At 37.2% G+C, this 22,959-nt stretch overlaps 1 protein-coding gene across 1 annotated transcript; it reads left to right on the top strand.

The window, feature by feature from the left end:
* Nucleotides 1-18,429: 18,429 nt before the first annotated feature.
* Nucleotides 18,430-21,900, top strand: LOC127130454 (probable fructokinase-7). The gene is made up of 7 exons (XM_051059464.1): nt 18,430-18,707; nt 19,508-19,716; nt 19,980-20,192; nt 20,286-20,483; nt 20,678-20,818; nt 21,248-21,364; nt 21,589-21,900. The coding sequence occupies exons 1-7, from the start codon at nt 18,683-18,685 to the stop codon at nt 21,724-21,726; spliced, it is 1,041 nt and encodes a 346-aa protein (XP_050915421.1). The 5' UTR covers nt 18,430-18,682; the 3' UTR covers nt 21,727-21,900.
* Nucleotides 21,901-22,959: the final 1,059 nt, after the last annotated feature.

Genomic DNA, 22,959 nt, shown 5'->3' with positions numbered 1-22,959 from the left:
AAGGTCATGGGATGGATCATGTTATCCTTAATATCAACCACCCATTTTGGTGGATTATGGTTTACACCTTATCAACACCCGCGTTTCATTGATATTAAGGATACCTGATCGGATTAACCATGAATCAAGGGTTTGTTGCAAGTCACGAGCATGGAGTTTAGGTTAAGAACCACCCAAAAGGAGTGTACTAAGGTTTAAACCTGCCAAACATGTTCTACAAAAGGTTCCCATAGTCATAATCCCATCTTTCGGATATTATCAGAGGAACGACTACTCGTATTCCAACAATATTCTCAAGAGAGACTCTTATGAGTGTAGTATCGCGTAACAATCGTATCAAATCTTACACTTGAACGACTTTCGCACTACGTCCTACGAATAGGCCAAGATGGGTTTGGTAAACTAAGGTCCTTGGCTTCTTAGGTCTATATTGGAACAAGTAATGTCTAACCACAACTTACTTATGTGACATTATTGATCTCAACATGACCTCCACCAAGTGAATGGGCTTGCAAGTCAACTCGCTAAGGAATAACTCCACACAAGTCGACAAGACTATGCCATTCTCCTATCCTAAGTGCACTCGAGTTCGGGTATAGAACTCATCTCACAAAGATCACCAAGCAGCCAGCCAACAGAAACAGCAATGATATATACACAATGCAATAAGGTAAAGCAGGTAAATAAATAACTGCACAAAAGCATGAACACCCAACAAACAAACAAACTACAAAAGCTAGGAGGGACTCGCTTAGGGAAGATGGACCAGCAAGAGGTCAACTTCTTAGTGTCCCCAGCAGAGTCGCCAGCTGTCGCAACCTGAAAAATACAGTGTGCGAAAAAAACAACCGGCGAAAGAAAATGACATAAGAGTCGCCACCGTGCGTTATTCATCCCAAAGGAGGGAAAGGAAACGCTCGAAGTAAACCTGAAAAAGGAAAGGACAAGACGGGGTCTCGCAACCAAATCTTGGGTTCGGGAGTCGGTTATGCGAAGGGAAGGTATTAGCACCCCTACGCATCCGTAGTACTCTACGGGATCCACTTTTGTAGTTTTCGTCTAAAGGGTGTGGGTTTATCTTGTGCTGTTTACCAAAAAAAAGGGTTAAATGAAAATGACTCGCGCGGATGTCGCATCCACTGCATACGTATCTCATCTGAATATGAGAATCAGAGTCTTCGTAGCTCGGCTGACCTATGGGTTGGGGGGATGTGTGCTCGCTAAGACATCGAGTCTTATGCCTACGTATCTCATCTGGCCTAAGAATCAGAGCAAAACGTAGTTCGGCTAACTACGGGGTTATGGATTGGGTTTTGGACGAACGACGTCACTACGCAATCTACCGGATGCTCGACCTTTGGAGACTTACTCGCCTGTAGTAGAAGGAGTTAACGTGTTGCTTTGGGTTTTAGGGTTTGGGATGCTCGAGGGCAAAAAGGCAGTCCTTGACGAAGGAACCGCGCTACCTGCAGGGATATGAATACGAAACACAAAACATGTATCTCAAAGTAAAATGCCACCAAGGGGCTCAAACGTTGCCTCCTATCGAGGTCTTCCAGCTAGGAAAGCAGTAAAATGCGGAAAAAATGTAAAAGTACCACGCGGATAAAGATCCGAAGTAACAGCAATTAGAGGAATAGGGAAACCCTGAGATCCTTCCAAGCTAACATCATCAAAGAAAGGGGGTCAGTACAGGTAATCGGAATGAACCTCCACGGGTTATCCCACAAATAAAGTGGGAAACCACGCAAGTTATCCCTGCAAAAGTCATGTGAGCCCTCACAAAAACTCAACAAAAGGGTTAGTGAAACACCATAAGCATTTTTTTCATGAATAACAGTATGGTTTCAGAAACCTCAAACCCTGTGGCATACACTCAAAAATTAAACGGTTAAACATTCAAGGCATTGTTTATACATTCATATACATATTAAACCCATGGGCGAAAAACCTAATGAAATTCATCCATCATACCTCATACATTCAGAGTATTCAACTTCAAAGTAAAAGGTAATGGGAATAAAGGCAAACCTGATTGGAGAGCTTGATTGAAATTGAGTTGCACCCGTGAGGTTTACAAAACAATCTTCAGGGTTTATGTGAGGCAGAGGTGATTCTGTGTAGTTGAGTTCCCTTCGGGGTTTGGAGGCTGCTCTGAACTCCGTTAGGTCTTCTCTCACTATCTTTTTCCTTAGGGTTTTGTTCCAAGGAAACCTCAGAGTATTTTGCTTCTCTTCCTTCTTCTCCTCTTCTGTGTGGCTTTTGTTTCAATGAAACTCTAGTTTTTATAGGCTAATATTGGTAGCTTAGTGGGCTTTTGAGAAAGGTCCAAGTCCAAAAAAATTTATTATATTTTATTTATTTAATTATTTATTTAATTAATTAATTAATTAATTAATTAATTAATTAATTAATTAATTAAAATTTTTTATTATTTTTTTTTTTTTTGTAAAAAATTATTTTTTTTTTTCGTTTTTTTTTTTTTTTTTTGGATCTAATTCTGATTGACATGATGAAATGCAATATGAAATGCTAAATAAATGCATGAATGAGGAGGGCAAATTTTGGGGTGTTACACACTTGAAGAAGTCTGAGATAGAGGCTCATTGGGTGAAGAAAGGAGGTTTATTTGGGTTGCCATTTGATTTCCTCATCAAGGAAGCTACTTCTTTTACTTAAGTCGGTAGTGGGGATGCTTTTGAAGCTATCTTTGTGTTGGTCATTTATGGATTAACTTTATTCCCTAACATTGACGGTTTTGTTGATGTTAACGCCATTAGAATCTTCTTGATTGGGAATCTTGTGCCTACTTTGTTGGGTGATATGTATTTTTATTTGCATCTAAAGAATTCTAAGGGTGGTGGAACTATTGTCTGTTGCATTCCTCTTCTGTACAAGTGGTTTATTTTGCACTTGCCTCAGACACCTGCTTTTGTGGAGAACAAACAATCTCTACGGTGGTCTCAGAGACTTATGTCTCTCACTAATGATGATATAGTTTGGTATGATCCCTCTTTGAGCAGTTTGGAGATTATTGATTGTTGTGGTGAATTCTCTAATGTGCCTCTCATTGGTACACAAGGATGAATTAATTACAACCCTGTTTTGGCTCGTCGTCAACTTGGGTTCCCCTTGAGAGACAAACCTAATAAAACTATGTTAGAAGGTCTTTTCTATCAAAAGGGTAAAGATCCTTAACATTTGAAGCAGAAGATTGTGCATGCTTGGCATAATGTGCATAGGAAAGGAAGGTCCAAGCTTGGTCCACGCAATTGTGTAGCTTTGGAAGCTTACACTCTTTGGGTGAAGAAAAGAGCTTTGGAGTTTAAGATGCCTTATCCCTGTAAGAGACCTATATCTATGGTTGTGGGTAAACCATTAACTCTCCCTAACCAAGATGTAGAGGAGTTGGAAGACGCGCTCACCAAGATGAAGCAAGACAAGGATATGTAGGAAGAGTGTTTCCGAGCTTTGAGCAAAATGCATGAAGAGTTGCAGTTGGAGTCTAAGGATAAAGATGCACTTATTGAGCTACTTGAAGACGAAGTGACAAAGAGACAGAGAGAGCCAGAGGTTTCATCTTCTAGCATGCCTCAGACTTCCGTTGCTTGGAAGAAGATTATTGATCAGCTTGTCCTCGAGAAAACTCAGATGAAGGCTTCTATCGAGACTGAGATTCGACGCATTCAAAGGAAGTCCGCGCCTTCATCCATATTTTTTGACATTGTTGTTAGGGATCCTTAGGATGACTAGTCTCCTTTTATCTTGTATTTTTCATTTGGTTTCTGAAATTGTACTCAGTGTAATCCTTCCAATTATATAAATGAGAAGAGATTTTTAGTCATATCAATGTGTTGCAATTGTTATTTAGATATATATTTACAAATGATATAGTAAGTTCCTTGAAAATAAAAATAGGCATTGCATTTCATGCATAATTTGCATAAGCAGGTTTCTCTTTCGCCAGATGTCTCATTGGTGTTCTTCTGTGCTTCAGCCAAGCTGACTCATCGGTACAACACTCGTGCTAATCATTTGAGAATCATGGAGCAAGAGAACAGAGAGCTGAAGGACAAGATCGCTCGACTGACTGCCATGATGGAGTCAGTATTGGCTTCTCTGATCCAGTCTTCTCCAACACCCGCAACTCCTCCTCCTCATAGAACTGTTATTTCAGAGATGGCTACCTCTACCATGGTTGTTGTTGCTGCTCACTTCGCGCCTTTTATGTCTGCCGGATTCCCGTGAGGAATGCCGTCGAACTTCACGCTTGAAGGATTTACGTCTACCTTTGCTTCCATGTCGGCATCTAGGCCGGTCATGTCTGTGCCACCTCCCATTGTGCACACCTTACCTCGTGTAGAGGACACCATTTATCATTCTGAGCCGTCTAAAGGTCCGGATGTTTATGAGAAAATGGATGAAATAAAGGATCAGTTTCTTGAGTTGCGCAAGGAATTGAAGACGTTGAGACGAAATGAAGGATCAGTTTCTTGAGCTGCGAAAGGACTTGTTTGGGAAGAGCGCTGCTGAGTTATGTCTGGTGCCGAATGTGAATATTCCGGTGAAATTCAAAGTGCCTAACTTCGAAAAATACAGAGGGAACACATGTCTCTCAATTATCTAGTTATGTATGCCCGCAAGATGTCTACCCAAACTAATAACGATCAATTGTTAATCTACTATTTCTAAGATAGTTTGACTGGTGTTGCGCTCCGTTGGTATATGGGGTTAGACAGTGCAAGCATTTGCACTTTCAACGACTTGGGAGAGGTGTTTGTCAAGCAATAGAGACCAGGTTAGGTCTATGTCTTAAAAGGATAAAGAGACATTCAAAGAGTACGTGCAAAGATGGAGAGAATTGGTTGCTCATATCACTCCTCCCTTGGAGGAAAAAGAGATGATAAAGATCTTTTTGAAGACCCTGAGTTTATTTTATTATGAACGTATGATTGCTAGTGCCCCTAGTGACTTTACCGAAATGGTAAACATGGGGATGAGGCTTGAGGAAGGTGTCCGAGAAGGAAGTTTGTCAAAAGATGAAGCATCGTCAAGTAAGAGGTATAGCAGTAGCTTTGGGAAGAAGAAGGAAAGCGAAACTAATGCAATAACCAGTGGGAGGCAAAGGAGGCCTCAGATCAGAAGGAATCAACCACCACGTCAACACCATCATCAAGTATCTTCAGTCATTCCAGTATTTTCCAACAATCAATCAACACCAATTCAACAACAACAACGTCAACCACAACAACCACAACAACAAACAAATACCTACAACAACAACAATACCAACAACAATCATCATCAACAAAATTTCGAGAGGAAGAAGGTCTCTTTTAACCCGATTCCTATGTCTTACGCTGAACTGTATCCATCTTTGGTTCTCAAGAACCTACTTCAACCAAGAAACCCGCCGCAAGTTCCAAAACCACTTCCATGATGGTATAAGCCTAAACATCCGTTGTGCTTTTCACCAAGGGGCACCCGAACATGATATAGAAAACTGTTATCCGCTCAAGTATGAGGTTCAGAAGCTGATGAAGAGTGGAATGGTGTCCTTTGAGGACCGTGCGCCGAACATGAAAGCAAATCCATTGCCTGCTCATGGGAATTCTTCGGTTAACATGGTGGATGGTTGTCCTGGGGAGTTTAAAGTATTTGATGCTCGTTTCATCCGGAGGTCCTTGGTGCAAATGCACAAGGACAATTGTATGGTGAGTGATTGCGAGCATGACCATGATGGTTATGTTGTTTGTAGTATTAATTCAAGAGGCTGTGAGGTTGTGAAAAGGGACATCCAGCGGCTGATGGATGAAGGCATGATCCAAATTGTTCAATCCCGTCATGTAGATGACGAAGTGAATGTCATAGTGCCCATTTTCAAGCAACCAGAGAGATTCGTGATCCAGTACGACGGAAGTAACAATAACAGTATCAGCAATAGATAAGTATCGTCATTGGTCATACGGTTAGCGGGTCCAATCCCATATTCATCTGATAAAGCTATTCCGTATCAGTATAATGCTACAATGATGAAGGATGGTCAAGAGGTCCTGTTACCTACGACCAGCTCTGTAGTGAGCATTGTTGATATTACCAAGGTGACCCGCAGTGGTCGTGTGTTTGGGACGCTGTTCCTGAAAGACAAAGAAGATTTAGTTGTCAGTAAGGAAGTGGAAGTGCCTGTTGTGGATCTTGTTAGTGCTTCAAAGGGTAGGTCTGGTGAATCCATCAATCTGAAGGCTAATGATGATCATGAGGTACTTCGTCTGATAAAGAAGAGCGAGTTTAATATGGTGGAGCAGCTGCTCCAAACCCCCTCAAAGATCTCAGTACTGTCTCTGCTTATGAATTTAGAAGCGCACAGAGAAACACTGCAGAAAGTTCTAGAGCAAGCATTTGTGGAACATGATGTTACGGTGGATCAATTAGATCATATTGTGGCTAACATCACTTCTTGCAACAATCTCAGTTTTTGTGATGAAGAACTCCCTGAGGAGGGTAGGAATCATAACTTGGCTTTGCATATCTCTATGAATTACAAAGATGATGCTTTTTCTAATGTGCTTGTTGGCACCGGGTCGTCACTGAATGTGTTGCCGAAGTCAACTCTGTCAAAACTATCATATCAAGGAGCGCCCATGAGGTATAGCGGTGTAATCGTCAAAGCTTTTGACGGTTCACGCAAAACAGTTAAAGGTGAACTGGACCTTCCAGTTAAGATAGGTCCGAGTGATTTTCAAATTACTTTCCAAGTAATAGATATCCACCCGACTTATAGTTTCTTATTAGGAAGGCCATGGATCCATGAGGCAGGAGTTGTTACCTCCACTCTGCATCAGAAGCTCAAATTTCTCAAGAATGGCAAGCTTGTCATTGTTGGTGGGGAAAAGGCATTGTTGGTTAGCCACTTGTCATCTTTCTCTTACGTTGAAGCTGAGGATGAGATTGGAACTCTGTTCCAAGCCTTATCTATTGTTGCTGAAAAGAGAGTTGGGGCACCTATGTCCTTATTAAAAGATGCAAGGAAGATTGTTGAAGAAGGCAATGTGGATCAGTGGGGGCGCATGGTAGAAGTCTCCGACAACAAAGGCAGAAATGGTCTAGGTTTTCAGCGAGTTTCATCAACTACAAGGTCTAAGGATATACAACTTAGCTTCCGTAGCGGAGGGTTCAGTCATGGCAATGAACAACACTTAGCTGCCGTGCTAGAGGATGACAAAGAGGAAGACTGCACCAATTTTGTGACGCATGGAAAGGCTTGCAACAATTGGACTGCTGTTGATGTTCCTATTGTTTTGCATCAATCTAAGTAATTGCTTTTATATGTTTTCAAAATCCTTCTCCTATGCCTAAGGGAGAAGTGAACATTGTTGGGCATTTTGAAATTGATCATTAATAAAATTAATTCTATCCATCCACATCTATGATATTTTGTTTTTACTTTTTGCTTTATCCTAAAAATGGTAATCACAAAAAAACATAAATAAATGATATAATTGTCCATCTGCATAATATTTGGTCACAAATTCACTTCTCTAAAATCAAAATATCAAATCATTATGTAGGTTGGTTTCTAACCCCATTAAACACATTGATCCTTCTCCTTCTCCAAATTTTGAATTCCTTGTGTTTGAGGTCGAGGAGGAAAGTAATGAAGAAGTGAGTGATGAACTATCTCGTCTTCTTGAGCATGATGAGAAGACCATTCAGTCGTTCGAAGAGCAGATTCAGCTAGTCAACTTAGGTTCTGAGGATGATGTGAAGGAAGTCAAGATTGGGTCTCGCCTGTTTCGAGGTGTTAAGAAGGGGTTGATTGATCTTCTTCGAGAGTATTTAAATGTGTTTGCTTGGTCCTATCAAGACATGCCTGGTTTGGATTCTGAGATTGTGGAGCATAGATTGCCGTTGAAGCCAGAATGTCCGCCAGTCAAGCAGAAGTTGAGAAGAACGCATCCTGATATGGCTGGGAAGATCAAAGAAGAAGTGCAAAAGCAGCTCGATGTTAGTTTCCTTGTTACCGTTGAATATCCGCAATGGGTGGCCAATATAGTGCATGTGCCAAAGAAATATGGAAAAGTTCACATGTGTGTTGATTACCGAGATTTGAATAAAGCCAGTCCGAAAGATGATTTTCCTCTGCCACATATTGATATGTTGGTAGACAATACAGTTAAATTCAAAGTCTTTTCGTTTATCAACGGATTTTCCGGGTATAATTATATCAATATGGCACCCGAAGATATGGAGAAGACCACATTCATTACGCCCTGGGGAACATTTTGTTATAGAGTGATGCCTTTAGGTTTAAAGAATGCTGGTGCAACTTACCAGAGAGCAATGACTACTCTTTTTCATGATATGATGCATAAAGAGATTGAAGTTTATGTCGATGACATGATTACTAAATCTACTGATGAAGAGGAACATGTTGAGCATTTGTTGAAGCTATTCCAGCGTTGGAGGAAGTATAAACTCCGCTTGAATCCATATAAGTGTACTTTTGGTGTTCGTTCTAGTAAGTTGTTGGGCTTTATTGCCAGCGAGAAGGGTATTGAGGTTGATCCTGCCAAGGTCAAAGCAATACAAGAGATGCATGAGCCCAAAACTGAGAAGCAAGTCAGAGGTTTTCTCGGTCGCTTGAATTATATCTCAAGATTCATTTCACACATGACTGCCACATGTGATCCTATATTCAAGCTTCTTAAGAAAGATCAGTCTTATGATTGGACTGAAGACTTCCAGAAAGATTTTGATATTATCAAGGAATATCTGCTTGAGCCTCCGATTTTGTCTCCGCCTGTGGAAGGAAGACCATTGATCATGTATTTGACTGTGCTCGAAGATAGTATGGGTTGTGTTCTGGATTTGATACCATATAGAGATTATGCGAGGAGGATTTCAAATTTCTTTACAAAGGTTAAGTTTCATCATATACCTCGAGATGAAAACCGGATGGAAGATGCTCTTGCAACGTTGGCTTCGATGATTATAGTGAAGTATTGGAATGAAGTTCCCAATTTGACCGTGATACGTCTTGATAGGCCAACTCATGTGTTCTCTGTCGAAGAGGTCAAAGATGAGAAGCCGTGGTATTACGACATCATGTGTTTCCAACAAAGTCTGATTTACCCGCCTAGGGCATCTTTGAAAGATAAGAAGACTTTGAGAAGATTAGCCGGAAACTTCTACCTGAATGGTGAAGTATTGTACAAGAGAAACATTGACATGGTTTTGCTCAGATGCGTGGATAGACACGAAGCAGACCTGTTGATGACTCAGGTGTGCGAAGAGATTCCTTTGGTACTCATTCCAATGGACATGCAATGGAAAAGAAGATGTTGCGAGCAGGTTACTATTGGCTGACAATGGAATCCGACTGTTGCAAGTTCGTGAAGAAATGCCACAAGTGTCAAATATATATGGATAAGACTTATATTCCTCCGACACTGTTGAACGTTATTTCTTCCCCATGGCCTTTCTCCACATGGGGAATTGATATGATTGGCATGATTGAGCCCAAAGTGTCGAATGGACATCGTTTCATTTTGGTGGCTATTGACTACTTCACAAAATGGGTTGAAGTGGCATTGTATGTGAATGTAACCAAGCAAGTTGTTGTAAGGTTTATCAAGAATCAGATTATATGCCGGTATGGTGTGCCAAGTAAGATCATTACTGATAATGGATCAAACTTGAATAACAATATGATAGAAGCTCTTTGCAAAGATTTCAAGATTGCACATCATAATTCTTCTCCCTACAGACCCAAGATGAATCGAGCTATTGAAGCTGCCAACAAGAACATCAAGAAGATTATTTAGAAGATGGTTGTGTCGTATAAGGATTGGCATGAGATGCTCCCATTTGCTTTGCACGGGTATCGTACATCCATCCGTACTTCAACAGGGGAAACCTCTTTCTCTCTTGTTTATGGTATGGAAGTAGTGCTCCCCGTAGAGGTTGAGATTCCTTCATTGCGTGTGCTCATGGAAGCCAAGTTGACTGAGGCTGAATGGTTTCAAACCAGGTTTGATCAGTTGAATTTGATAGAAGAGAAGAGATTAACTGCCATGCGTCATGGTCAGTTATATAAGAAAATGATGAAGAAAGCTTTTGATAAGAAGGCCAGACCTCGTGTATTCAGAGAAGGTGACCTTGTGCTCAAGAAGGTTTTATCGTTCAAACCAAATTCTAGGGGCAAATGTACTCCTAATTATGAGGGCCCATATGTTGTTAAGAGAGCCTTTTCAGACGGTGCTTTTATTCTTACGACTATGGATGGTGAAGAGTTCGCTCGTCCTATAAACGCAGATGCAGTCAAGAAATACTTCGCCTTAAAAAGAAAAGAACAACTCGCTAAGTTGAAAACCCGAAAGGGCGGTTTAGGCAAAAAAGAGCGTCTCAGTGGATTGAAAACCCGAAAGGGCGATCCAGCAAAAAATTAGAGACATAAAACAGAAAAATTTCAAGATAAGTTGAGTACCCCACCCTGGGGCAACTTATGCAAAAATTAGGGATTATGGCAAGTAACTAAATTCTGCTTTGAAGACTTATCTTGAGCATATTATCAAGCTTTGGTTCATTATCTCCAGCAGTCGCCAAACACACAGTGGATATCAAGAGTTGGTAGAAGGATTAGCGGTCCATTGTATTCAATGTAACCCTTTTCCATGTAAATTACCATTTTCAATTTTGTAAAGATTTATGGAGTCTTGTCATTTACAGACTACAATTCTATTAAATAAAGTTGAGCCTTTATCCAATTGTTTCTACTCTTATTTATTTCAGCCAATAGTTTTAAATTTTATTATGATCATTTTTGAAATTAAATTTTTTTTTAATCAAAATCATTTTCTTAAACATATAAAAGCAAGAGTTTTTCAAAGACAGTTTTAAAAGCAATATCAACAGCATTCCGAAAAATAGAAAGTCCTAAGTGTGAAGCATTCATGGTTCCCCCAAGCAGATAACCCTTCGGGTATCCTTAGTCGAGTTTGTTGATCCAGTTCCCCTGCGGAGTGTTTGATCCCTAGCGGAGCTTCTGTACTTTTCCCAGCTAAATTGGTTGATGCAGTACCCTGCGTGGTTGTGACTTTTCCCCGACAGAGTTGATGTTTTCCAGACAGAGTTTGCATGTTCCTCAGTAGGGTTGATTTTCTATTTTGATCTTCAGTAGAGTAAGATCGATTTCCCCAGTAGATCACATTGGTTTCTCCGCTAATAGCCATCCGACTTGCTCTCAGTCAGAGTTTCTTCCTGGTTTCTGAGCAGCTATTTGTGTTTATCCTTTGTATGGTTGTCCTCCGTTTGATATGGTGTTGACCTAAAATTCCCTGCAGAATCGATAATATTTCCTTTCCTCAGTAGATCTCCTCTTTCCCCAGATATTGTTGAGCCTTTGGAAAGTGGATCTCCCTATTCTCCGACAGTTGTATCCCGAGGATTGTACCGATGATTCAAATTGTTGGCGATACCTTTGTATCCTTTGCGATTGTTTTGTCAGCATAATTATCATATATACATATACATATACATATACACTCATATAATTTTCGTAATTACATATTTTTGCATAATCATATTTGATGATTCATTGTCTTAGATCCTTATTCTTTGTTATGGCGGTACTTCATCCCCATACAAATCTGGCATCTGGCATCCTTCAATTGTAGAGTGTCGGCCCCTTTAGCAGAAAGATTTTAACCTTTCTCCTTTCCCCACTGAGTTATTTCCTCGTGGATGATCATTGTTTTAGTTTCCTCCCCAGTTGATTACCTGGATGTAATTACTCCCCTTAAGCTATATCCTCATTGGGTTGAGTCTTGATTGACCGTTTTTTTCTAGATCTTACCTACATAGGTACTTTTGGTCCCCTGAGAGTCTATTACCCAGTAATTGGTAATATTCTTCTCATGTTTTTCACTTTTTCCCAATACCCGGCAAGAGCAACTTTTTCTCCCCAGCGGATTCGTTTTCCCGTTTCCCCAGGAAGTATATCCTTGATATGTTCATCCTAACCGGTGACGGATGTATTTCTTCCCCTGCCTGAGACTATCCTTGATATGTTCATCCTAACCAATGACGGATATTCTCATCCTTGGTATTCTACCCAGTAAAAAGGTAGTTGTAATCCCTACTTCGTTTCCCAAAGGGCTAATCCTTGATATGTTCATCCTAACCGATGAAGGTTTTCCTCTTCTTTGCGGTCTTCTACCTAGTAACTGGTAGTTGTAAATCCTGCTTTGTCCCCTTTGCAGAGTATATCATTGATATGCTCATCCTAACCGATGACGAACATCCTCTTTGCGGTATTCTATCCAATAACTGATAGATGTAATTCCTATTTGCTCTCCTCAATAGAGTCTATCCTTGATATGTTCATCCTAACCGGTGACGGATTTTCTCTTTGATGGACTTCTATCCCGTATTCGATAGATCTAATTCCTACTTTTTGTTCAGTTGGTTTATCCTTGATATGTTCATCTTAACCGATGACGGGTATCCTTCTTAACAATTTCCAGGAAAGACTATCCTTGATATGTTCATCTTAACCGATGACGGATTTTCTTTGCTTTGAGTCTATCATTGATATGTTCCCCTTAACCGATGACGGATGTTCTCATCTTCGGTATTCTTCCCAGTAACTGGCAGTTGTAAATCCTTTTTCTGCAGTTTTTCCCAACAAGGTTATTCTTACCCAGTAACTGGTAATCAATATTCCCTCATGTTGGTTCCCAACGAGTCATCCTTAATATGTTCATCCTAACCGATGACAGATGTTCTCTCTGTCAGACTTTTATTATCTCCTTACCCAGTAGCAGGTAGTGGATAATGAATTTCTACTCCTCTTGTGTTGAAGTTTATTTCTTCCCCAGTTGAGTTGAGTGCATTTTCCCTTAGTGAAACCGCTTTTCCCTGCATTGATTTAAGTACTTCAGTTTTATCCTGATCTACTTGTGATCCCTTGCAGATATTTTGTTCTCTCGGCTAAGTCTTTCCATTTTATGGAATTCCTCTAGTCCCCCCAGCAGTTTTCAAGTCATAGCCTAACCTACGCGTAACCTTTTATCCCCCTAGAGTCTCTGTCTCCCCAGTGAGTTTTCCTCACGAAATGCATTATGCTCCTACGGATCTTTGGTATCTCTTCTTTCTTTTCCTTTGTGGCAATATTTCCCCACAGAGAATTTGCTTTTACATTCATATCATACGCATCATGAGGTCTCTTAGGGACCAAAATTTGATTCTATATGTTCTTATTTAAGCTCATTCTACTGAGTCGATGAGAAGATTTTAACCTTCACCTCCTCAGCTAGAATGTCCTTAAATAGGGGAAGCTGTAAGACCCTAATTTTGACCCTAAGATCCCTCATGCAATTTCATCACATGCATTATCATTGGGATCACACCTTGGCATCCTCCTTACCCCTCCTTCATTGGGTTTGTTTTGGGAGAGATCACCAAGCACTATGTGATTGTATCATACTATCATTTTACTAACCAAAATACCAAAAATATGTCTTTGTATTTGCCTAACGCTTTTGTAGGTAGGGCATGTTCTCATTGATCTATCAAGTTCACATCTAGGGTTTAAGACCCTCATGGCTAAAAGCACAATAAAGGATTGATCCACAATGTTTCGAAGCATCGTATATGAGTCCCACTGATCTCTACATGTGTAAGACCCCAATTTTGACCCTAAGATCCCTCATGCAAATTCATCATAAGCATTAGCATTGAGATCATACCTTGGCATCCTCCTTAGCCTCCTTTATTGGGTTTGTTTGAGGAGAGATCACCAAGTACTTTATGATTGTATCATACTTGTATTTTATCATTTTTACTAACAAAAATACCAAAAGTATGTCTTTTCATTTTCCTAACTCTTTTGTAGGTAGGGCATGATCTTCATTGATCTATCAAGTTCATATCTAGGGTTTAAGACCATCATAACAAAGAGAACAACCATGGATTGATCCAATAATGTTTATGAGCATCATATATGAGTTCCATTGATTTCTACATGTTATATTGATCAAGTTTTCTTCAAGAGTTTAAGGGTGATTTTCCTTGAAAACCCTAGTTTGACTGAGTATCTTGAGTAACTTATCAAACAAGCTATCTCACTATTTGATAAAATTTCTCAAGGTACACTTCAAATTTAATCATCTTATGCATATCTGATTTACCATGAGTCTAGAAAGTCAAGAGAATTGAATATTAGCAAGTTGGTTGATGGTGGTTGGCAAGATGATTTCATCTGATCAAAACTGGGTCTCCCTAGACTCTATCGCCTAGAATTTTCACTATATGAAAATTATTCCAAGAGAAAACTTACTCTAAATGACATTCTAAACAACTTTCATGTTGCGACCTAGATCTAGTTTTTCTTGGAAAATCATTTCCTATGTGGAAACATTATAGGTCATTTTGTCTAAACCCTAATTTGAAAGTCAACTTCCCAAGGCCATAACTTGCTCAATTTATATGAGATGAAATATTTACAATTTACACAATCAAATTCAAGATCTCTACTTAAACTTTGATGTTGGGATTGAGATTCAATTCAACTTTTATGAGCATGTGATATGAGGCTACATTATAGGTCACTTTTGACCTATACCATTGAACAAGTGATTTTTCCAAATTTCAAAAATGCATAACTCTATCATTTCAAACCCAAATGACATGAAATTGGTCACCATTTTGAAGGTATTTGAAAGAGCTACAACTTTGATGAAGACACGTTTCTCATTTGAAGCTCACATAAAAATTTGAGCAAGGTGGCATATTGAGATATATGGCTTGACACTTAGAAAAGTTTTCAACATGTTGAAATTTCCAAACTTCCACCTCATAATTCATCATGATACAAGCTCCAAATGGAAAAGTGTTGAACATGATAATTGTTCCTCTTCATCTAACCTTACCAAAAAGTCCAAGTTCATCCATTTTGGACAAGAATTGATAGGGTTGCGCATGGCATGAACATGGTATCATCATTTGGCAAAGATCAAGCTTAAAATCTTCACACACACTTGCCTTGCAATCCAAGTTGATTTCAGAATCTCTCACACTCATTTGTGGACCTAAAGCAATGATCTCATGGGCATGTACATGCCCATGCACCCATACATCATCATTTGCCAATTTTGGAAAGTGAATTTGAAGGTGCAAATATCATGAGCTGCATCTATAAATAGAGCCCCTTATCCTCAGAATTGAACACACATTCGCGGCAGCTTTGATCCTAAACCCCTAACCCTTCCATTTGAGAGGATAAACTTGAGAATTTCATCTTGAAATTGACTTTGAATCTCACTGTTTTGAGATTCAAAACTCTAGGGATCCAAGACATTTTGTGCATTTTCATTTTACTCCTGCAAGCATTCTGAGTGAGATCAAGCACGAGCCAAGGCAAGAACAGTTGAATCCAGACCTGCATTGAAGGTACTTTCCAGAAAATTTCATCTCTTTGATTCTCTCTCAATCTTGCTCAATTCTCTTGATTCTTTGGTCGTCTGAAGTCCTACCAATGTAGGCAAGAAGATTGAGTTACTTAGAGGTCAAATTGAAGCAACTCAGTTGACATACCTAAAATTTCAACTCCTCATATCTTTCTATATGTGAGGAGTTAGTTAAAATTGAGGTGATATTCGTGATCTACACCATTTTTCCTTTCAGGTCATGTCCTCCTTTTTCATTTATGATGTGGTGATGAATGGAGCAGTCCGGCCAAGGTCGCCTGAGAAGACGATCGACGCTTTGCTCCAGCAATGATGTGGCGTGGTCTTGAGCCATTAGATGAGTTTATATCGTTTTAATCATGAGCTTACGTTTTAATTACCAAGCGTGTGGACATTTGACTTAGGCGCATCATGGAACGCGCGCTGGTGGCCACTTGATCTGCCACCTCAATTAATGAGGGAGATCAAGTGGTCCACGTTTTTCTTGATTATTTGAATTTCAATTTAATTTCTTTATTTTCATTAATTCATATTAGTTTTAATATTGATCCAAAAAATATGAGAGTCTCACAAAAGAAAAATTCAAATATTTTCCTCTTTCATATTCTGAATTAAAATTATTTTTTGGATCATTATTAATATTTTTCATAATTTAATTGATTTTTCATTTGTTTTAAATTGTTTAAAAATACTTTTAAGTCTTTAAAAATTTTGAAATTTTTTCTCCAACGTCTTTTGATCTTGTTTGACCTATGATAAATCTCAAGGCCATTTATTTGGTGTTTTGATGAGGTTTTAGGAATTTGACAAACCATATTTAATTTAAATGCATTACTTTAGTATTTTTAATTGGAATAAATGCCAAATAATTTTTGTTGACCAATTGTGATGACTTGTTGGTGTTTGACTATTGTTGTTGGGCCTTGGTCAAGGTTGAGTTGAGTTTGTCAAATTAATATAATTGGATTTAGGGGATTGATGGAATGTATATACCATCTCCCAAAATGAATGAATGATATTAATTTGGTAAAAGTCCTCCTTTGATCAATTTGAGTTTTCATCTATTCCCCTCCCTCTTTATCTCATTCCCCTTCTTTATGCATTCATCTCATTTGGCCTATGATATCTCAAAGTCCTAAAGCTAGTTGATTGAAAAATTAACATGAGTATGGATGAGATTAGACCACACATTTTGCATATTCTTTTTGTGTGTGGTATGTTTCATGAGCATAATTCATAATACTATGTCTCTAACATGCATTAACACCAAAATTCTATTTCCCGACCTCAAATAGTTGTGACTTCTACATAATTTTATTTCGGGTTTTATCACCAATGCGGGTTTTATTCTGATTCTTATATCGAATGATGGTTTTATTTCGGTTCTTACACCACTGTCATTCTATTTTGGTTCTTACATTGCTGTCATTCTATTTCAGTTCATACACCACTATGCTTTCTTGTCCTTACACCGACGACAATGTTGTTAGCATCGGTTCTTACACCGATGAAAATTGAGTTTTAGCTTCGGTTCTTACATCGATGAGAATGTAGTTATCATCGATTCTTACACCAATGATAATTGTATTTAGCATCGACTCTTACATCGATGACAATTGAGTTTAACATCGATTCTTACATCAATGGACTTTTTTCTTTGCATGGATTCTTACATCAATGGCGTTTAATCTTGGCATCGATTCTTAAATCGATGGCATTTAGTTTTAACATTGATTCTTACATCGATGGCGTTTAGTCTTGGCAACGATTCTTACATTGATGGAGTTTAGTCTTGGCATCGATATTTACATCGATGATGTTTAGTCTTGGCATTGAATCTTACATCAATGACGTTTAGTCTTGGAATCGATTCTTACACCGAGACCGTTTAGTTTTAACATCGATTCTTACATTGATGACAAATGGTCATTCTAAATTACCATAGTTAAGCATTCGCTCTTAAGTCGGTACCAAATTCTCATATCCATAGTACAATCAAGACTTCGTATAGGCCTGGCCACTTACATAACAATTTCTAGCGGATAAAATTTTGGATCCTTTCGTATTTAATTATCTCCCACCACGATCACATGAAGACTTATCGTCACTCATGCTCTCGGGTTCAAGGTAATTAAATAGGGGCATCTGTCATACCCTAAATTTTGTCTGATTTCCTATTTATAGTTTTTAAGCGATTTTTATTTTGAATGAATGAGATAGCTCAGTTAGCAGTGTGTGAGAATGGTAAGCACGAGATCCCGGATTCGAACCATATAAGAGCCTTTTGTTTTAGCCTTTTTTCTATATCTTCTTTTGTCTCCGTCTCTATATCTCACTTTTGTGTTGACGTTAGTCCCTGAGTTTCAAATTTTGTTTAAAAAAAATTGATTTGGTCTTTAAATATATCATATTACTCGATCTTTAAAAAACTTTAAGAAATAATAATACCTAAAAGAATATAAAAAATATTGTAGATAATGATTTTCCATGTTTATTAAAAAAAATTCCAATTTCTTTCACGAGTAAAGTTAAATGTTTAAGTGATAAATTTTCCATTTTTTAATAATTTTTAATTTTTAATTTTTAAAATCTTTTCTCTATTTTAAAGTTTTAGTTTTAGTTTTAGTTTTTTAACAACAAAAAGTAATAATTCTAAAACGACCTCACTTTAATATTTAAAAAGAACAAACATTAATTTATCTAAAAACTCCAATTAACGATTTTTTTTTTATTTTAGCTAATTAGCACAAATTTTCATTAATTTAATCAAATGACCGATCCAATAAACACATTGAACTAATTACTCATTTGATTTTTTTGATTTGACTTTTAAAACAATGTGATAGTTTAATATGATAATTCTAAATAACTAATGATATTTAATTTAATTAAACTTTCCTCTTATTCATTTTAAAATAAATAAAATAAAACTTGTAACTGTTGTGTCCACATGAAATGCATCAAACCAACATGAAAATTACAAGAAAACAACAAGTGACAGAGTTTGAAAAAGTGTAGGCAGCAAGTTGGAGAAACCTGTGTGCTATGCTCTAATTCTTGTTGAATTTCTCGCTGTCACCTTTCTCATTCATAAATATTATTCTAACACCAACCCGTTTCTCTCCTTATTCTCATCTACCTTTTTTCATTCTCTCTCTCATACTTCAAGAACATTAACAAACAACATAGTTGTACCTTCTCCAGTGTTTTGATTAATGGCTCATTCTACTATCTCTTCAGGTTTTGTCTTCGATCTTTTTCACTGTTTTTATTGTTTCGGTTGGAACATGTACTATTTTCATTATTTTTTGTTGTTTGGTTGAGATCAAGTTTTTATCTTTGGGTTTTTGAGATTATGGGTTTTGCTCTATTTGTGATTTATTTTATTAAATCTGATAAAGACAAGAATCAAGATCATGTGACATTTTTCAATCATTTCTAGTCTTAAGATTTGTATAGTATTATTGTATTACCATTTGGTAGTAGATATGATAAGAAAAATCTTGTTGGATTTTAGTGTGTGCGCTATGATTCAGCAACACAGACACCCAACACAATACTAACATAGACATCACACACAACACTGACACGTAGACATAAGATATTGGTGATATATAGTTTGTGCGAGGACATAGATTCTCTGTAGTTAAAATATCATGTAGTTATATGCGGTAATCAGTTTCAGTTTCTTAAACTTGGTGGATCTGTGCTGTGGTACAAGAAAGGGCACATATAACATGTTTTAGTTGATTTTTCTTTGGTTCCTATGTCCTTAGAAATCAAGGACACAGTTGTACAAATCTATAGAACATATTCTCTTCATGTAAGGCTGTATATGAGTTGAATCTTCTGTTCTCAGTAGTTAGAAGCAATTATGTAATGTGACAAGTGTCTGACACGTGTTTGTGACTGACCCAACACTGACACTTATAATAATATTTTATTATAAATTTTTCTCAAATAATTATGGGTTTCCACCTGTCAAGTATCATATACAATGTCCGATGTATATTGATTAGAGCTACTACTTTTTTTTGCAGTTGAAACCAATGGTTTTACAAAAGAAGACCATAACGAAACAAGTTCACTGGTTGTTTCCTTTGGGGAAATGCTGATAGACTTTGTGCCAACGGTAGGAGGAGTGTCGCTCACCGAGGCACCGGCTTTCAAGAAAGCTCCTGGTGGAGCTCCTGCCAATGTGGCTGTTGGTATCTCTAGGCTAGGGGGTTCATCTGCTTTCATAGGCAAGGTATAATTTTAAATAAGTTTCTTTTGATCTGTTTTGTCATTTGATTTCTTCACTTTCTTGTTACTATCTATCCGCACATCATCGAAGAAGTTCTTCACGTTTCAATACCGAATGTTCTGATTAATTCTTTACTTATATTGGTAATGTATCTTTTCTTGTTTTCCAACACAGACACCAGGACAGGATAGAGATTACACCTGCTATAGAAAATTTAGAAAAATTGAAAAATCATATCTTATTTTCTTATTTTCTGTGTATATAAGGTTGGAGCGGATGAATTTGGTTATATGTTGGCTGATATTTTAAAGCAAAACAATGTCGATACTTCTGGCATGCGGTTTGATGCAAAAGCAAGAACTGCATTAGCTTTTGTCACGCTTAGATCTGACGGGGAGCGCGAGTTCTTGTTTTTCCGGAATCCAAGTGCTGATATGCTTCTTCAAGAATCAGAACTTGATAGAAATCTCTTAAAACAGGTATTTCGAAATTTCATTTGTCTTTGTTTCCTGACTTGTAGTTCAAGACCTATGGTTCGAATAATGATGTTGAATGATATATTGATTTTTCAGGCTAGAATTTTCCATTACGGTTCGATTAGTTTAATCGATGATCCATGCAAGTCAGCACACATTGCTGCTATGAGCATTGCCAAAAGCTCTGGTTGCATTCTCTCTTATGATCCGAATTTGAGATTGGCGTTATGGCCATCTGCCGAGGCTGCTCGGAGTGGCATAATGAGTATATGGGATCAAGCCGATCTCATTAAGGTAAAAAATAATGTACACCTAGCTGTTTCAAGTTTTTGGAGACTGTGTAGATTTGTAACAATTTAAGCATGACAAAATAAATAGAGACCTTGCGCGCCTTCAAAAACGACCCTATCTGATGCTAGCGTAAGTCTAAAAATTTTTACAATTTTTCTTAGTAGATCTGATGTTGTAACTTTTTATGTTATGTACAGATAAGTGAGGATGAGATTACATTTTTGACTGGAGGTGATGATCCTTATGATGATGATATTGTTTTGAAGAAACTTTTTCATCCTAATCTCAAACTCTTAATTGTTACTGAAGGATCTAAGGGTTGTAGATATTACACAAAGGTATGCTTTCCTAATCAATTTTGGCCGGAATTTCTGCATACATACGATATAGACACTAACACGTCTTCCTTATAATCAGATGAGTTAGTGTCATGTAATATCTAGAGTGTTAGTTTTACGGTCAGTTATCAAATTTCTAAGCAGAAGTCCCTAAGGCCTTGTTCGGACTAGCTTGTAGCATATAGGAGCTTTTCATTCAAATTAAGTTTATGATCATTTACTCACCAAAAAGTCCTTATAAGCTTGTAAACTAGCTTATTTTCACAAGCTCTTCAAAATACCTTATGAAAACATCTTTATTGTATCTTTTGTCGTAGAAATGACTTATACAAACACTTATAATTATATGATAAGTGTTATATAATTTAAGCGCTTAATTAAATTATTTATCCCAAACATACCTAATTGCGGAGCCAAATTTCTGTTCAGGAATTTAGAGGCAGGGTTGGAGGTGTCAAAGTTAAACCTGTTGACACAACTGGTGCTGGTGATGCATTTGTTAGTGGAATTCTATACAGCATAGCTTCTGACCAAACTATTTTCAAGGTTATTTTTCAATCTTCACTCATTCTTAAACTATATTGAAACTAAATGCTTTATTTTCACATTAAACGACGATAAACGGTTGATTTAAAGATCAATCTGTGATAACAACATTCATTTATAAACAAGTTATTGATATTATAAATACAATTTTAAAAAATACTTATCTTCATACTTGCTTATTTTCTGCTTAATTTTAGGATTAATTGATTTTTTTTTTTTGGCAGGATGAGAAAAAATTGAGAAAGGCTTTGTATTTTGCTAATGTATGTGGTGCCATAACTGTAACAGAAAGAGGTGCAATTCCTTCACTTCCTACAAAGGAAGCTGTTTTGCAATTCTTACTAGAAGCAGCTGTAATATAACCTTATGATTTTTTCTTGAGATATAGCTTAGGGTGATATTTACTAAGCTTCTGGAAAAAAAATCTCCAAAGTTTAAATTCTTTTGACTTGTAACTTTTTTTTGTTATAAATTCGTGCTCTCGATTTTTTCTTGTTACCGATGAGTGCAATGAATGAATTTTTTAGTTTTTGAAATTTCTTTATATTTAAAATTTTATTAAACTAAGTTTTTTTCTCTGTTCCACAATAATTGATGTATATTTGATTATCTCAGCAAGATTAAGAGAATATATAAAAAGAGAATAATATTTTTATTCAATATCTGTTATTATTTTCTCAAATTATAATATTATGACCAAATTAAAATTTGAAGTATAAAACATTAGCCCGTGAGGCTGGCCCTGAGTGGAAAATATTAATTTTAGAAATGATTGAAGTAATATTAACCAGTGGCATAATTAAAAAAGATATATCAATATTGAATGATAAAAGATAAGATAATTTTGAAAATTTTGATAAATTGTGGGGGTATGGTTAAATGGTGTAAGGTATGGATAGTAAACATACGGGCTTTTTAGTTGGACCGAGCCTAGTTTAGAAAAGTTCCATTCATAAAATAGGTGATTATTTTTCCTACCCTGAGTGTTATTCCCGCAGCAAGTGAAAATAAAAAATTCCTTCAAATAAGAAAATACATTTCCAGACGCACCATAGTCCATACTCAATTCAATTCATTCGTAAGTGATTCGGGCCTTCATTTTTTACAAGTATTAATACGAAAAATATATCTTTGTATAACTTATGGAAGTGCATATCTGAATTAGATTTTAATCAAAAACGCGTCAGACTTTCCCCCTTCCTCATTTTCAACAAAACACACAAACTCTTCTCAACTCACTTCTAAGTTTTTCTAAAAAAAGTCACTTTCAAGTTTTATTTCTACTCTATTCAATCCAAAAGGATTGTCAATTTCTACTTACAACATCCAATCAATTGAAGTGCTCAACATAAACTACAAATTTGATAAGTTTTTAAATCCAAGTTTTTTTACACATTTGATTTCCTATACATGCATTGAGAAATAGGAACATTAGGTTGTGTCATATACATCATTATATGCAGTTATAATCATTATTAGGTAGCATGGTTGAGCATTGCGTTTTGAGCATTTTTGGTTTTTCTGCATCTATGACATTTGTGGTTTTTTAGTTACAGGTTGTACTTGTCAAAAAATACAAGAGTGTGGTATCCCAA

The sequence above is a fragment of the Lathyrus oleraceus genome, chromosome 1, assembly GCF_024323335.1.
Source record: "Lathyrus oleraceus cultivar Zhongwan6 chromosome 1, CAAS_Psat_ZW6_1.0, whole genome shotgun sequence".
Taxonomy (NCBI): Eukaryota; Viridiplantae; Streptophyta; class Magnoliopsida; order Fabales; family Fabaceae; genus Lathyrus; species Lathyrus oleraceus.
This window is presented reverse-complemented; position numbering and strand designations above follow the sequence as displayed.